This window comes from Lepidochelys olivacea (genome assembly GCF_965140295.1).
Source record: "Lepidochelys olivacea isolate rLepOli2 genome assembly, chromosome: 26".
Lineage (NCBI taxonomy): Eukaryota > Metazoa > Chordata > Testudines > Cheloniidae > Lepidochelys > Lepidochelys olivacea.
Window position 1 is genome coordinate 1,697,542 of NC_140436.1, and position 17,062 is coordinate 1,714,603.

At 52.8% G+C, this 17,062-nt stretch overlaps 1 protein-coding gene across 8 annotated transcripts in view; it reads left to right on the forward strand.

The window, feature by feature from the left end:
* FGFR1 (fibroblast growth factor receptor 1) overlaps window positions 1-17,062 on the forward strand; it is a 128,881-nt gene that overhangs the window by 8,028 nt on the left and 103,791 nt on the right. For all 8 annotated transcript variants that reach the window (XM_084614992.1, XM_084614994.1, XM_084614993.1 and 5 more), the window contains exon 2: window positions 4,882-5,096. In XM_084614992.1, coding sequence (XP_084471118.1) covers window positions 5,006-5,096 — 91 coding nt within the window. In that variant the 5' untranslated portion in view covers window positions 4,882-5,005. The remainder of the gene's footprint in view (window positions 1-4,881; window positions 5,097-17,062) is intronic.

Consider the following 17,062-nt stretch of genomic DNA (forward strand, 5'->3'; position numbering starts at 1 on the left):
GGACACGGTGATCGTTAGCATATGCAAGGGTAAAATACTGCTTGATTCCTTACGAGAAATAGTACACAGCTAGAGGGGCTGTGAGCAGAGTGTGGGCCTTGATTGGATACCCTCTGACTCTTTCCTTTGGAACCAGGGGCACATGCCCTAAGGGTGAGCAAACAGGAATGGGTAAAGTCAGAATCCTCCATAGCCCTGAAATGTCCAGAAAAAATGCACGTTCGCTCTGGGTTTGCAGCCAAGAATTGACATGCCCTTTGTGTGCTGAGCCCGCTCTCTTGAGATTTCGAGGAGGTTAGATAAAACTCTAGGTGCTTGGATGCTTTCTCAGATACCGTGGTGAGGAAGAGCATTGTAGAAAACTTGACAGCTAGGTCTAAGCTGGGAACCTTTTGAAGTTTGCCCATCTGTTGTGTATATGTGAGCAAAGGGTGTAGGAGTAGATCATGCCTTTGTGGGGCCTCCAAGCAATGAGAGGATGTGTGAGCCGCGTTACCAGCGTGTGACCCTGAGTGGAGGTGTGTGTGTGTGAATGTGCGGTGTGCGTGATTCTGCCGGGGAGGGTGTGCACAGGTAAACTGTGTGTGCATGCTCAGTGTCTGATTCTGCTTGAGTGAGGGCATCCTGGTGTGGGAGGGCACATGGTTGCACACGCGATCTGTCCGCCGTTTTAAATAGAAGTGTGGGTGTAATTGGGCCTGGTCATAATTGTAGCCTCTGCAGCCAGGTCTCTAAGGGGCACTTAGGTATGGTTTCTCTCTTAGCATTTCCATTTTTAGTTGTTGAAATCTTCCCCTGAAAAATAAAAACTCTGCAGAGTGCCCCGGGAAGGATAGGGGCATAGAACTGTGGGTAGCACTAGGTTCCACACACTGGAAGGAGCTGACGGGCAGCCCTGTTCATGTTCCGGCCCTTGGGAATGAACCATTTTCGGTTCAGATTTATAGAAAAGCTGTGCAAACACTGAGAAGAGTCACATCTTTGTTTGTATAGGTACAAATGCTCTCCCGGCTTCCTCACCTCATGTGCCCAGGGCCTCGGCATGGAACAGACCTGGGGCGCGTGAGGGGTGGGGCAAGGCAGAAGAGCCGCCCAGACATGGAGGGATGTGTCAATAGAATATAGGCGCTTCTGTAGCAAAGCTCTGTTCCTGCCAGTGATGGGCCTGCAACTCAGGACAAGCCCTTCCAATAGGGGGAGTTTTAGCTTTAAAAAGGAACGTGCCAGGCCGGTAAGTCCCAGTCTTGCTCCTCCCTGTAAACTCCTTGGCTCTGGCTGCCTAATTGCTTTTCAGTGCTGATTTTGGTTGCACTGGATGGGCTGTTTGGTTAGGCGCCAGTGGAAGAGGTTCCTGTCCTTCATTCTCCCTGTTTGCCTGTTTCTGCTCTGCTGACGGGCTGCTTCTTTCCAACACTTAACGGCGCGTCAGTGGGTCACTTCCTTTCCCATTCTCTGATCTGCGTTGTCACTGTTTCTCTGTCACTTTTTCCAGCATCAGCCAGGGGACAGATCACTGCTGATGACTGATTCTGGTGATTCTCCATGGAAGTATTCGGTCCTGGTTAGCTGAGGAAGCAGCTCCCCTTGACTCAGCTGGAATGAGCCGTCTCGGAGGTGCATTAGGGGAAGAATTTTGTGGGGCTTTGTGCCAGCACTGACTCACTTTGCGTGAGCTGCTGCTTCAAGCTGTGCTGCCTTCTCCCTGCGCGGGCCCTGGCAAAGCGCGGCACTCAGGAGAGGCCTTCGCGAGGACAGTCCACATTAGGACATGTTCCGGGCAGCGTGTGCGCTTGATAAACAAAACCACTTGGAGACGGAAAATAATTTCCAGAAATACCAAAGACTTCTTTTTCCACAAAGAATTCCCTCCCTCTCCTAACCCCGGGTAAATTGTTAACATTCAATAAACTATTTTCAGACTCGCTGCCTGGCGCCTGAGCATGCCGGTGCGTGGAGATAAAGCCGGTGTTTGTCTGTCGGGTGCCGGTGTTTGCCAGTATCAACACACTGCCCCTAAACCCGAGCCACTTTGCAAAGCAGGACTGCCTTTGAGAGCCGTTTTCAGGGTTTTGGTGGCACAAAAGCAGAGAGCCCCGAGCTGAAGAATCTTTTTAAAGTTCAACTAGGAAAACTACAGCTTCCATTCAGGTTATTTTCCACTGCCTTGTGGCTCTTCAGAAGAGCATCAATATCATCATCCGGATAATAACACACAGTTCTACACGGACAGCACATCCCAGCCCCAGATTTCAAGTCACTTTGCAATCATTAACGAAGTCTCACATTCCCATCCACCATACTGGTAGGTAAGATATAGAGAGGCGACTTGACCCACTACGGAATGGCAGCCACATCTGGGGCCAAACATAGCCGCTGTTTAACCAAGCACAGTAGAATGACCTGATGTTTTAGGACAGGAAGTGAAGAATCTTATGGCCAACTAAAAGGCAGGGGGGTGGTTCTGAAGGCAGAATGTAATTAGCTGGGTAGGTCTCTAACATGCTGGGTCTGTCACAGTGCCCCTGGGACCATTAATGACTGAGCGGTGAGGGGACCGTGTCTTTTATGCCATTGCAAAGTCAAGGGTAGTGCTTAGAAGGCAGGGCTTAGCCCTCTGTTTTAACCCCGTTGTGGAGGGTGTTGGCCAGGGACGGCTGAGTGGGTCTGTGCTTTGGAGTCTAGGATGGGGCCCAGTCATGGGTCTCTGAGCTGCCTGCAGGAAGACTTGGCACTGAAGGCAGGGCTAAATAGAGGGCATGGCAATGGGCCAGGAACCTGAGTGCTGACACCCCACACACTTAAACTGGGGTGGTGCAGCCCATGGAGACTACAGGTCCCAGAACACACTGCAGCCAGGCTGCTCATCTCAGGGTGGGACACTGCAAGCTGGGAATGATCAGCCTCCAAGCATTAAGGCTGAGGGCTGTTGAGGAACTTCCTTGGGCTGCCTTTGGCTATTCCCCCTTAGTGAGCCACCCCTCTGAAAGCTATTGACACCGCCAGCTACAGGCTAATTCTTAACTGTGGGGCGCTTGGCATCCACTCCCCTAAGGGGAGGTGAGGGTGGACTCAGCCATCCACTCTCTTAAGCGGGGGTGGGGATGGACTCAGCCATTGAATGCTCCCAATTCACTCTCAGTCACAGAGGATACAATCTTTGGCCAAACGCAGCCCTTGGCCCAGCCCTTCCTGACCTCACTGGGAGCTGCTCTCATTCACCGGAGGGCTGAACTGGGTCTCGTTGGAACACAGTGACTGAACCTGTGTTGAGCCGCACAGCTTCACAGCTGCCCAGATGCAGCAGGACTGTGCTCAGCTTTATCCAGGCAAATTTCCACTTCCCCTGGTGTCTTCAGTCTTGGCCCCAACTGCTGGTTTCAGTTTGGTGGGTTTATGTGTGTGTTTCACTTTTAGAATCAAAACGTGTTTTTTAGCCCTTATCAGTCCAGACTGTCCTGCCCATCTCTGTGCTGCAGGGTGGGAGATCGAGAGATCTTCTGCACATGGTATCCTTAAGTTAGGAGCAAAAAGCTAATGGATGCAAATTAACCCTCTGGTTCCAGAAGTCTGGGTTTTCCAATTCCAGTGATCTGGAGACTAAACCATGGAAGTCAGATCCTGAAGCTCTCTGCTTCTTCACAACAAGCTAGGCATGTCACTCAGTGGAGATCAAATGCCATTTATTGGAAGAGTGCACATCGATCGGGGGTGAATTGGAAGGGCAGCTGGGTCATACTGCAAAACCTGTGTTCACAGAGCTCAACGCAGCAGAATCTCTTCCGTCTAAACAGAAGCAGGGATGTAAAGTTTGTTTGGTTTTGGTTAATGGGAAGCTTTGGATAAGAGGAGTTCAGATAAATTTGGTTCTGTTGTGTTACATGTGTTTGAGCGCTCGTGCACACATCCCTCTCCCCCCCCCCCCCTTATGTTCCTGATTAGAGCTGGAGACTATTGAAGGACAGTTACTGTTCTGTTTTTTTCAAGCCCTGCTGCAGCACACATGGAATTGCATGGGAATATCTGCTTTCATTGCGTTACTGTTGGGTGGTGCTGGTGGGGTCACTTGTGTTGCACCCCAGTGGTGGGTGCAGATATATCTGGGTCAGTTTCTGAAGCTCCTGAATCGCTTTGAGATGAGAGATGCTATAGAAGCAAAAGATCTTGTGAGACTGTGACATAGGCCAGGCCTTTTAAAACTTGTGTGCTTCAAAATAAGCAATGAAAAATGAAAAGCCAAAACTTTTCAGTTAGCAAATGCCGAAACTGGACATTTGGACAGGTTTTTCGGACCTTTTGCCAAGGTTTGTTTGAGTCGGGAGGTTTGTCCAGACCCTCCCTTTCTGCAAACAGTTTCGGTTTTGGCGAACTGGCATTTTTCTTTGAAAAATTCCCGAGCAGCTCTGGTGCTGAGCCTCAGCAGCTTTATTGCAGCCCAGGGGAAATGCACTTCTGAGAACTGGGTGACTGCGTTGAGGTGCTGAAATGTGGCTTTGGGTGCTTCGCTTTAGGCACCCAAATTTGGAAGTGCAGCCAGACCCTAGGTTCCCAGTGGAGTCCAGACTGAAACGTCACTGTTTATAGATTAGCTGTGAAGGTCACACACACAGAGTGACTTTATTAGTGCGCTGTGGAGCTGTTCTCTTTTGTGGCATATGTCACCCACTGACAAAAAGAGCTGCAAACACTTGTATTTTAAATCAAAGAGAGGGCTAGAAATAGCAGCGACTTGTCCCCATAGATTTAAACACAAACAGTTTTTTAAAAAAAAATCCACGTCGGGTGCTGTTTAATCTGAGAGAGGATTTCCCATGTTCTCGGCTTGTTGCTGCGCATGGACCTGCGTTACTCCTGATCTAACTCTTCTTGTTTCCTGGTTGGCAGTTGGAAGGCACTGGAAGTTTGAAAGAGAAGATTAAGCGAGCCCCAGCTAGCAAGCAGGCAGTCTAGACTGGAGTCCCCATGGAGTTCTGGAGCCCGGTTGCCAACCAGTAGCAGTAGAACTGGGATGTTTACCTGGAGGTGCCTCCTCTTTTGGGCTGTGCTGGTCACAGCCACGCTGTGCAGTGCAAGGCCAGCACCAACCCTGCCAGACCAAGGTAAGAGGAACCACACCCTTCTGCTCCTCTCATGTCTCGAGTCTCTCTGGCCGGAGTCAAGAGCTCCTGCTGCTAGTGAATAGAAATGTGACAGAAAGAGCCCTTTTAAGGGCAGGTCGCGGGGATAAGAGGCACGTCTGTTCTCAGCCCCTTTTCTTTGAGTTGCTGCTCCTGAATTGTTATAAGATGTTGGGTGTCTCTGACTTTCTTATGAAACAAGCACAGCCTGTTTTGAAGTCCTGCAGCAGGAACGCTCTCCGCGAGTATGTTGGCTGTTGCAGTGAACGCAGTGAACGGTTTGTGCTTGTGCTAGGGGAAGACAGGCTTCCCTGAGCCGAGAAGCTGCAAAAGCGTCTCAGCAGCCGTCAGCTGCCACTGGATGGGAAACGGGAAGTATTGCCAAAGGAACACTGCCATTTGAAGCAAACAACATAAGGGAATGTTTCTTAAAAAGGGGAAAAAATCAAAAGAAACTTTTTGAAAAAAAAAGGCCATTTTTCATCTGGAAAAAAAAACGTGTGCAATGAAAAATGTTGACCAGGTTGTTTCAAAGCTGATAGGGGTTCCCCCTTGTCTGCGGGAGAGCTGATTCTGTTTCATGGCAATCATTTCCCTCATTCTGATGAGCTGTAGCTGGAGATCAGTGTGGTGACTTCCCCCATTATATAACAAGACAGGTACCGGCCTTGCCTTGGCTAGTTGTTTTGAAGGATGCTGGGTAGTCTGCGTTGAATGTCGGGGAGTCTGGTTGTGGCGTTGGAATAACTCATGGTAAACGGCTCACTGACTTGTGGTCATGGCACCGCTGGGGATGGAGGGGTTCAGCAGGGGAATGCACTAGCCTGCCCTCACCTGAGAACTGCGTTAGAGCTCTGGTCTGGGTCCTGAGTGACATGAATGGTGGGTGATCGGTCTGGTCTCAACTGGCCATGAGTGTGCGTGATGAAAGCACCGTTCCGAAAAGGAGCGGACTGTGGAGATGTTGGGGAACTGGGGAACGTTGCCCGTCGCTTGTTTGTCTGTCATATGTCCGCGGGTTGGCTGAGTTCCTGGCTTTGGCAGAAGCCTCTGGTGCTCCTGGTGCTGCCTCGGGCCCGAGTTCTGATGGTTGTTCAGGTCTCCCAAGCTTTGCCCACACACTCACTGGGTGGTAGCAGAGCGAGTGCTAACTCGGCCCGTTTCTGCAGCACGGGCTTCCCACAGCTGAAGTGGCTTTTTCCTGGGGCTAGACCAGGTCCCCCAAACTCAAGCTTCCCACTTGTCTCTAGTCACCATTTGTTACTAAAGGGTATCAGATGGGTTTGGCTCCCAGGCAACTCTGCTATTACCAGTCACAGCCCCTCCCCTGCTCTTTGCCAGTAGCTATGAACAAGACCCAAGGGAACCTGCCTCTCCCCGGCTAGGCTGGGAGGCTTGTGTTTCCCTTCTCCCCCTGTAATTTTCTGTAAGCCGGTGGCATGTTGAGGTGTAATGGCCACGTATTTAATGGGCCTGGACCAATGCCAGCCTGGGCGCTGCAGGCAGCCCCCCAAAATCGAGTAACGCTAGGGCATTTCAAAGCCTGGGTTTTCCCCACGGCGAGGCAGAGAATAAACAGATCAGTCACCAATGCGCAGGCGTTCTGACTTACTGCAGCTTGGCATGAACTACACAAGAATGTTCTGTGGGGCATTTCTGTCTTTAGGACTCATTGTTCCCCCTCTCCACCCGTCCTCTTCCTCCCTCCCAAACCCCAAGGTATTGTGTGCTTGGCATCCATTTTATGTGCCTACCATGGGGGCTAATTGTTCCACACATGCCCCGGGATAAAGAGCAGAAGTCCCAGTGCTGGTGTCTCTCTGCAGTGATTGGTGGGTTTGTCTGTCTGCAGCTGATGGCTTGGAGGGGAGGAACAGGGCTGTAACCAGATGGTGGCTGCTGTTTGCGGGAGAGTATCCAGCACTCCCACTCCCTAGGGGAACACAGCAATGCTGGAATGGTCAGGACGACATGAAGTGTATGGTACCACAAGTGAGCCGTGTTGGTGAATAAGGCTGGGATTTTCTCACTGAATTTCAATGGGATTTGGGTGCCTAACCCCCTTTGGCTGCTTTGCAAATCCAAGCCTAAAGCATGAACAGCCATGGTGTACTGGCTAGCGTACCGATTTTGGCACCAATGTGTCCCAGTGATGGGAGCTCTAGAACGCTACAGAGAGATACAACTGTCATGCATGGTAATGGCCTCACCTTTCCCTACAGGGTGATGCAAGCCCAGGAGCCGGCATCCTGGCACTCCCGTCCCCGTACTGCCTTCCAGACAGTAGTAACTGGCTCTGGAGCCAGAGGCCATCATTGCTGCTCAGCACAGAGCCCAGAGGTGCCACAAAACATGGCAAACTTTGAGCTCTCCTCTTGGCATTTTAACTTCCTTTGCTTCTTTTTTTCCCTCTCCAATATGCAGTTGTCTTGAATAAACAGGGTTCTGCTTAGAAAGCCACCCATCCCTGGAGATGTTTCCTAGAGAGCTTTGGAATATGATTGAAACTCCCCCAGGTGTGTGAAGGGTGGTGCAGGACTGGCTCTCCTTAGTCCCAGAGAGTGACTCCATGGGGCGTGGAGACCGTGACGGTACATGGGATGTAGCTTGCCGGGTTTGGAGTGATGGGGCTGTGTTGAGCTTCTGAGAGCTTAGTGAGGATTCCAGGGAAGACTCCCCTTCCCCTTTCCCTGCCCCAGTCTGCTCCGTTGTCTTCAGATGTTCTTGAGCTGCAGTTCAGTCAGAGCAAGCAGCTAGAAAATGAGCACTGAGCTTTAGCATTTCCCAGCACCCCCTGCACTGCTACATTGACACAGCCATGGTGAGGAACCCTGCTGGGGGCAGAGTCTGTCGTTTGGCACCCACTAGGAGGCTGTTCACAGAGAAAACCATTCTCTGTCCATGTGGACTCCACGCTGGGAAGTGGTTGTACCTAGCCTGGTCCTGCTCCCAGTGTGGATGGACCCTCAAATATCCAGTAGGAGAGGGTCAATAAGATCCGCATGTACACACATTTTACCTGCCTTTTGCACTGCTCTCTGCCAGGAGGGGGTTTGTACAGCCTGAACAGGATTGTTTGGAAGCCCGCTCTCCCCCAGGCTGGCGTCACATCCAGGGTCTCTGTGTCCTTCGCTGCTGTCTAACCGGAGAGGTGTGTTCAGGCACTGTAGGATAGCTCTCGGGCAGAGGGAGGGCCCTGTGCTAAGGGCACAAGTAGGCAAATCGTGGCTGCAGCGGGAGCTGCTGAGTGCTCAGTGTTGTGGATAACCAGGCTGCTTATTTAGGTGCCAAAGGAGGACTTGGGAACCTAACTTTAGGCACCCATTTGAACAACACCAGCAGGTCCTTGGGTTCTATGCTGGGTCAGTGCTTCGTGCTGGGCAGGCCCCCTCCCGCCTGTGTGTCTGGAAGTTGGGCACAAGGATCCCTGCCTAGCGCCCAGTGGAGCTGAGACTGAGCTCAGTACATCTGTGGAACGCTTTGGAGCCGGTGGGGACTCACTGCCGCTGTCCCGTGCAAGGCCGTGGCGGCAGCTACCCGGTTCTCAGTTAACAGGCCAGGAAGGAGAACGGGTCCCGATCATTTCCTCCCTTTTTAGTTTGGGTTTTTAGGCTGTGGGCACTGGTGGGTGGAGCTGGCTGGGCCTGCTGCGGGAGGAGACTCTTCCACTCTCGTTTCCTTCCTGTGCCCACAGGCCAGGTGCTGGGTTGCCAGCGCCACAGCCAATGACCTCTCGCCCTGCGGGAAGCAGCTGGGCAGGTCAGGGTGTGCCAGGCCCACCTGAGTGTTAATGGCAAGCGAATGGGCGACAGGGAGGCAACTGAATTGTTTCTCTTTTAACGAGTGCAGTGGTTTGCGGGGCCTGGTAGGCGTCACCTGGGGAATAGTGAGTGACTGCACTTGGGTCCCATTCATTGCAAAGGCAGCAGCTTTTCTGGACTCCGGTTTTTATGTTTATAGGGTTTCAGTTCACATCTGTTTTAGAGGCATTGACACTCCCTTCTCAGAGATGTAATAATCCCCAGGGCTCGCGCTGGGAGAGCAGCTTCTGCTTTAGCAGGAGAGGAAGGTTTTTAAGTCTCCAACCCTCCTCCTCGTTGAGTCTGGTGAAATTCTGCCCATGTCAGGGCTCCCACCAGTTGTTGAAAAATCTGCAGCAAATAAAATCTTAATGGGCACTTACTGCCTTTTATAGTTCCCTAAATTTGGAGGTGGTAAAACATCTAGTTAAACGGGAAAGTCCAGGTATTTCCATGAGCAGACTCGGTCTCCCTCACAAAGCCAGTCTTTGTCTTCAGGTTAAATGAAAACCTGCAGAAACTCACAGAGGTTTATTTTCCCCAACATGCTCGTGTCCTCATCCACCATTTACGCTCCTGGTCTGAGGTCTGTCTAATCCGTGTGTCCAGCGTATGCCTAAAGCTCCATCCTCACTCTCTGGGGTTTTGTACTGTGCCTGGCACTGTGGTATCAAGCACTGTCCAATTCAGAAGCACAGACCCAGGAACAGGATCCAGATCTCCGGAGTCCCAGTCCAGTGCCTGATCCTCCTGCCCATCCATCCTCTCTTGAGCATGCCCACAGGGGGCTAGAGGTCCATTGTTTTGCCTTTCCCCAGGGATATTTTGGGGTGTTTTTTCCCTTAGTATTTTAATCCTCTTTCCCTCTCCGACTCCTCCCTCCCTCCCTCCCTCTCGGGGTTTGTGCTTTCCTTAGGGCAGAGATTCTGCTAGTAGCATGTGAGTTGAGCTTTGCAAGGAATCACGCTGCCCTTTCCCCTCACCCCCCTGAGGCCCTGTGCATTGACCCACATGCCGGCCCATGGAGATGAGTTGAGCGATGGGCCTCAGCTCCCCCAGAACTGCTAGATACCTGGGCCACCTGCTGCTGAGAGAGCTGACTATGCAAAGTGCTGGGTGCTGCTGGCTCGCTGCCGTGTTGCCTCTCAGGGTCCGGTTGGCCGGTCACTTTAAATCCAGCTGGACCAGTGCTGTGGGCTTTGCAGGGCATTGTGGCCGCCACTAGAACTGGGGCAGCACGAGTGCCCTGTGGCCTGCACTTCCATTGTATCCCCTCTCCCCTTGGTAGCAAGGAGGGAAGGCGTGTCCATTTTCTACTGCAGACACTAGCCCAGCTGGCTAAAAGGCTAAGCTCCCCCCGCTCCATCTGCAAGGGGTCTCTCAAAGGGGGGCAGGGAGCATGATCTTGTGGGTGTCTGCCAGTGGGCAGTGGGAGAGGAAGCCAATCTTCCAGCCTCTTGTCTGGCTCTTTCCTGGAAAGTTAAGGCTCCTTCGCTCTTCCCCACCCCCTGCTAGGGGGTGTTTTTGGCAGGGGGCAAGATCATCCTCGAACCCACAGCCCAGAGGCCATGGATCATCTCCAGGCAGTCAGGCAGATGAAGCCCTTGCTGTGGGTGGTGGAGCCTCCACAGATACATTTCCTGTAATCCTTGTTCCTTAACTCTGCAGTTCCAGCTCCGTGGATGAGTGACCGGAGCGGCAGGATGGCAGGTGTACTGGGGCTTAGGTGAGGGACAGCTCTGGGGCAAGCCAACACCAGTGGGAGCCTGAGTCGCTGGGCTGTCTGCAGCGTGATGGGTCAGCTCCACAGCGTGTGCAATGGGAACTGGAACCAGGACCCGCAAGCCCCCTCCCCGCAGGGGCTGTGGCATTGCATGTTCTGGGATGGCGCCTCTGGAGTTCGTCCGCCCCCTCTGCCGGCAGTGCTTTCTGGGTGTTGTTCTCCCTCCACATTTCTTTCCCACTAGTTCCACTCCCACCCTGCCAGCCAGAGCCCCAAAGTCAACGAGCTGGAAGGACTCTCGCAGAGCAGTGGATGTTCGCTGACCAGCTGGAGTCAAGTGAGACTCCTGCAGGGTAGCTTATGGGCCTGTCCAGGGCTGGCGCCCTTCAGGGGCTGGCGAGTTGCTCCAGAGCAGTTGGGGATGTTTCTGTTGCTGCGGAATTGCCCTAGAACCTGGCAGGAGCTGCTCTTCGCTGGGCCACTCTCTCCTCTCCATACTGGTGTAAATCGCAGGGGACACCAGGGACTTTTCGGAGTTGCCCTAGATATGCCCTGGGTCATAGAAAAGTGACTCCCAGTCTAGCTCTCCTGCCGCTCCTTCTGACTGTGGTAGCTAGATGGGTTCCCCTTAGCCCCAAGGTCTGGCCGGGGAGGTGTCTCTGAGCCCAGCAGAGCTCAGCCAGCAGTTGCAGGAGGCCAGTCGAAGCAGGATGTAGCGAGTGATGGTTTGTGTCTGGTGCTGTGATTAATTGCTGAGCTCCGGGGGAAGAAGATGAGTGGGGGGAGCTATTATCGCGCAGTGCACGGCTAGAGGTCAGAGATCATATTTAGCAGCTGGGGCACTGTTTTTACAACACACAGTTCCCCCGAGGGAGGCAGAGGGATCAGATTTATCCCAGCAGCTCCTCACTGGAGTCTTACAAACAACAGAAAAAGTTCCTCTGCCCTGTGGCAAAGTCTCCTGCTCTTGGACTGATGGCAGTGGACCCCTCGGAGGGGCTGGGGTACCGCAGCTACCCGCTCCATAGGCTGCGCAGGGTCAGGGGAAGCACTTCAGAGCACTGGAAATGAACAGGAGAGGATTTATTGGGAAGGGACACCCCCAGCTATCTCAGCAGCTACCATCCTTCCAGAGAAAGCCTGCTCCCTCCAAGGCACACAGCTCACCATGTTCGTCGCTCTGGGGTCGAACTGTGCCCCCCTCTCCAATTTTAATGGTGAGGACAGCTGGCATCTTATGGGATTTGCCTGAAATCAAAGCATTTAAGATGCAGTGAAATCCAGTTAGTAGCTGGGCTGTGTCTCACCCCTCTGCTCACCACGTTGAAACAGGTAGAGAAATAACAGGAAAATGAGCACCCAGGAGACAGACCCTGGGAAACAGCTTTCACCTGCTTCCCTTCCTCCAAATGTTTGCAGTGAGCAGAGTTCCTCTTCCCCAGCTCCTGTCCTGGACTCTCCCCTCCCTGCCTGCAGCCCGGACCCCACGCTCTCTTCTCCAGGCTGCCAATCCAACACTTCACTGAGAAAGAAGGAATGGAAAGTCCTGATAAAAGATGAAGGGTCCTGCTCTCTTAGCAAACCCATCCTGGATGGCAGAGCGGTGCTGCTGAAGACACTGCCTTTCGGTGCCCCTGTCCCAAAGCAGCCTGGCCTGGCCAGAGCTGGTGAGAGGGGAAGTCTGGGCAAGCTTGTTAATGGACTTAGTGCAAGTGGCTTCTCTTGTGCTCCCAAGGGACTGAGAATATAAAACATAAGCTGTCTTGGGCTGGAGGGTTTCCAGGGAGTTCACTCATCTCCTCCTCCCAGACTCCTGGTGCTTTGCCACCCGGTGGCTGTGGCTGTGAGTCAGTGCCCCGGCTCCTCTCTGCCCACAAGGGGCAGTGAGTCAGAGACGCAAGGGAGGAGATTCATGGTGTGTGTCATGGACCAAAAGGCACCTGCTATGAGCAATTAATTTTCAACCATTATAAATTGTAACAGCAAGTAGCAGAGCATCCTCCCGGCTCCCAGAAGAGCCCGGAAAGAAGTCACAGTTCCCTGCTTTCTATGGGGCTGCATCTGAGCAAAGCCCAGGGACAGAGCTGTAAGTGGAGCGGGTGCCCTGCGTTTGGAAGTGGATTGGAATTGCCTCAAGGGTTTTAAATCACTGATTTCCACCTCCGCCTCCTTCCTTGTTACGGCTTGGCCTGTTCCTTTGGGCTAATTCCATTGTTCAGCTGGCGATGGGAACCAGGGATTTGGGGTGGGTTTGCTAGATTCTGAAGCCTGGATGAAACCCTATCTCTGCCTTGGTTGCGTGGGCTCCACATGGGGAAATTTCCCCCCTGCCCCATCTCCCTTCCACAGGCCTCTTGGCTTAATGATCAGCCTTGAATTACTCCCTTTTTAAGCCTGTCCAGATGCACTGGGAAACTGCTCCGATCTGTTTGTTATGTAAAGTTCCACCATTTGCAAGTGTCAGTTGCATGGTTCCTTCCCTTCTGAATGTCCCTCAGGTGTCAGCAGGCCCAGTGACTTTTGCATCCTCACCCTATTGAGGAGGGGAGAGCTGGGGCCCTTCTGGAGCTAAGTGTTTCACAGACACTGTGTTGTTGGGAACAGGCAGGTCTTCAAGGTCTCTGCAGTGTCTCAGGAGGGCTGGCATCTCTCCTTCAGCAACATTCCTGACACCGGATCCCCACCTGTCTGTGCACTGCAGGTGGGACAGGTTGCTGCAGCCCTTCGCCCAATATAAACATCAGGAGAACAAAGGCTCACTGGGATACCCCCTCCAAGGCTGCACATTTCCAGTTCCCGCCAGGTAAAGCGCTAGGCCCGGAGTTAATGTTTCACAGAAAAGCCAGGAATGATTGCCCTAAAAGGATCCATCTCAGGGCTCTTTAATGCTGCTCCTGCTTGCCAGGACCATAGCAAGTGCACAAAGGGAAGAGGAGTGAAAGCGGCTCAGCCAGGGGTTGCTGTGTCCATCTGAGAGCTCAGTGCAAGCTTTTATTTTGAGTAGCCTTCCTTCTCCAAAGGGTCCCAGTGGATGGAGGGATCTCGAGGAGGATGCTCGCATCCCAGGGGAATAGCACAGGTTTATTCTGGCTGGCTTTGCAAAGACACTGTGATGCCCATTAATTAAATGCTGCTTTGTCTCATACAAAATGTAGGAATCCCAGGAGGACAAGTGTATTAACTTCCTTCCCCCAGGGATTGTGGAGTCACCACTGTTATGAGGCACGTTGATTTTATGAATGTTTATAAACTTCCATCAAACTCTCTTCTTCTGGGCCTAATGTGCCAACAGGTGCCACATTCTTCCCCAGAGGTGGCAGCATTTCAGTGGTGGGTGAGACCAATCCCCGCCTGGGACATCACCAAGTGGAGTGAATGAACATCCATGAATTGCTGTGAGGCCATGGGTGGGGAAGCTGCTGCAACAGGAAAGGGTGGGGAGTTATTTCTGCTGTTGGGGGCTGCACAGATAGGGTCTTTTCTTACTTCAAGTGGTTTCCAGAGATAATGGATACATCCCAGAGGGCTTTCCACTGCTATGGAGAGGAAAGAGCTGCCATGGCGCCAAAGTTAAATGTGCTCGGGGTCCAATATCCCCCCGCCCTGGTTAGCAATCACCCTCTCGACATTGGGCATGCGTGTCTCCTCCTCTCAAGAGGGAGCCACTTAGGTTTTGGTTCCTCCTGAGACTCCGTCCCTGGGACCCAGGGGCTCGTGATCCCCAGGAGACAGAAGCTCCAGGTGGTGAATGGAGCCCTCGCATCAGGAAGAGTGACGGCTGAAGTATCCCAGTCCAGCTCAGTAAACCAAAGGCTCTCAGGCGGGCGATGCGCCTCTCCCCAGTGGTGTTGTCCAAGGGAGGTGGAGACTGATGGGGGAGAGGCTGCATTCCTTCCTTCCAACCTGGCCAGGCAGCAGTTTGGGTTCACACTGCAGTATGGGAACAGGGAGGCCAGGTGAATGCGGACAAGGCACATGGCAAGGCTGGGGCTGCAGAAAGGCATCAGGAGGAATCTCAGCTATTCCACCCTCTGCTAGTTCCGTGCATGACCCGGCCAGTTACAGGAGGCACTGGATTTGCCCTGTGATTTTGGGGGCGCAGGAGACTGACACGTTTCCCTCCTCCACCCCCAACGCTGGTGGAGATTTGGGAATTCAGAGAGGAGCTACGGCTGTGCTGGTGGCGGGTTGAGAGGGGCTGGAGAGTCTCAGCAGAGGGATAGTCTCTGGAGAGGGGGTGAGAAGGAGCGGAGGGGTGGCTCCCATCCAAGGCATCAGGAGAGCTCGGAGGGGCGCTGAATACCAGCTGAAGCTGCACAGCCCCTTGCCGTGTCGCCAGGACGTAGGGAGGCTGTTCAGACTGACCAGTCTCTGCGGACCAGAGTCCCCACTGGAAAGGGGTTTGGGGCCAGAGCCCTCAGCCTGCCTGGGTTCACACAGACTCCAACCCCCCTCGCACCTGGCACTGCAGCGGGATCCCAGGGCCAGCCCCTGCACTGGGGCAGTCAGTGGAGTCTCACCAGGCCTCTGGGCTCCAGCCTGACTCTGCCTTTGCCAGGCCAGCTGAGCCCAAGAGGCAGGCCTCTCGCCAGTGCGTTTGCCGGGGAGGGGAGGGGGGTCAGCGTAGCTAACTCTAAAGGTGTAACTCCCCCTGCCCACGGCCACAAGGGACAAGCTTCCCTCCGCTGGCTCCTCACAGCTTTCCCCTCCGCCGCTCCGACAGCACCAGAGTCAAGGGAGGCTAGTTCAGAGCAGGGTGCAGCGCCACGGAGCAGTGACTCCTATACTGAGCCGTGTGTGCACTCCACACTGAGCCATTGCTGTGCACAGAGGAGGGCTGCTGCCCGTGGGGCCTGTGTATTTCCCTCCCCCACCCCTACGAGAACAGGCCTCCACTTTCGAGGCTTCTCCTCTTGTGAGCAACAATAGCTCCTGTGGTTGTGCTCTGCGCAAGGGAAGCTGTTTCTCCTCATCACAGTTTGGCAGGGGCCGGGGCCTAGGTGATGGCTGGAGAGTTGGAGTTGAAAGATGTCTGTGCATGGAGCCGCCCTCCACCCGCTGCAGTATTGCAGCCAGGGATCTACTGGCAATCATAACAGCAGAAACGTGCCGGGGGGAGGTTGGCCAAAAAAAAATAGAGAGAAACTTTTGAAATCAGAAAGAAGCCAATCCCCACCTCCCCTGGTAAGCACTTCCTGTTGGGATTAGCAGAGCTGGTGGGCATGTGTGCACTCTTTCTTCAGGAAATACCTTTAGTAAGCCCTGGTGGGGGTCTCCATGGCAACCGGCGAGAGGACCTGCTGATCTAAGCCATTCAGTTCTTTATTGTTCCCTGCATCTCTTTGTTGGCTGCTTTATTGCAATCACTCTGGCAAACACAGCAGTTTGCACTGGTTTTGTGAGGGCTGAATGCGGAATTTCTCCATTCCGATGGCCTAGTCTGGCCCAGGGCCATTTGCATGCAAAATCCTTAAAAACAATTAAAACAAAATTAAAAAAAAAAGAGCTGGATTAAGAGTCTGGCTGAATCCTGAAGGGCTAAAGGTTAATCTACACTACTCCCTTCCCTCAGCTCTCCTACCCTGTGCCTCTCCCGAGGCTCTGTCCTCTTTAACCCTGAGAAGAGTTTTCTCCCCTTGCTCTTTTTAAGACTGGGGGCAATGAACATTTTACTTGCTAGGAAATTGTTTCTCTCTCCTCCCCTTCACCCTCCCCCCTGAAGGAGGCCAACTCTTCGGAAAGCTAACGACAGCTATATGAATTTAGTGACATTTACCATCTGGCTTGAACTGGCCAGACTAAACTCCGTTCTTAGTTCCCTTTCAGAGTAATAAAAGCTGCGGAGAGCTGGGGACGTTACATCATGCGTATACTTTTCAGACTGGTTTCAAAGCAATTACACATTCCACCTGGGCCAGAATTGCCCCTCCTCTAGCCAGAGATGTCAGGTTTCCCCACAGGCTGTCAGTCCCTCACTAGCAGCCACTAGCCCAGGAATGATGCACCCTCCCTCCAGAAGCTCAAGTTACATCCTCAGACTGGAATTCAAAAAAGGAAAAGTTTAACGTGAAGGATCTGGCGTTCTTCTTTCTCTCTCTTGGTCTAGCCCACTGAAGGGCTGCTCTGCAGTTGGGTTTGTACAGTTACCGTCCATAATCTCACAGCTTGCAGCTTTTTCATGAAAAAACTTATTTTAAGTGTTAACTCTATATTTAGCCCTGGTGTGACCACTGCTGGAATCCTGTGTTCAGTTCTGGTGCCCACAATTCGAGGAGGATGTTGATAAATTGGAGAGGGGGCAGAGAAGAGCCACGAGAATGATTAAAGGATTGAAAAACATGCCTTATAGCGATAGTCTCATGGAGCTCCATCTATTTAGCTTAACAAAGAGAAGGTTACGGGGCGAGTTGATCATAGCCTGAGGG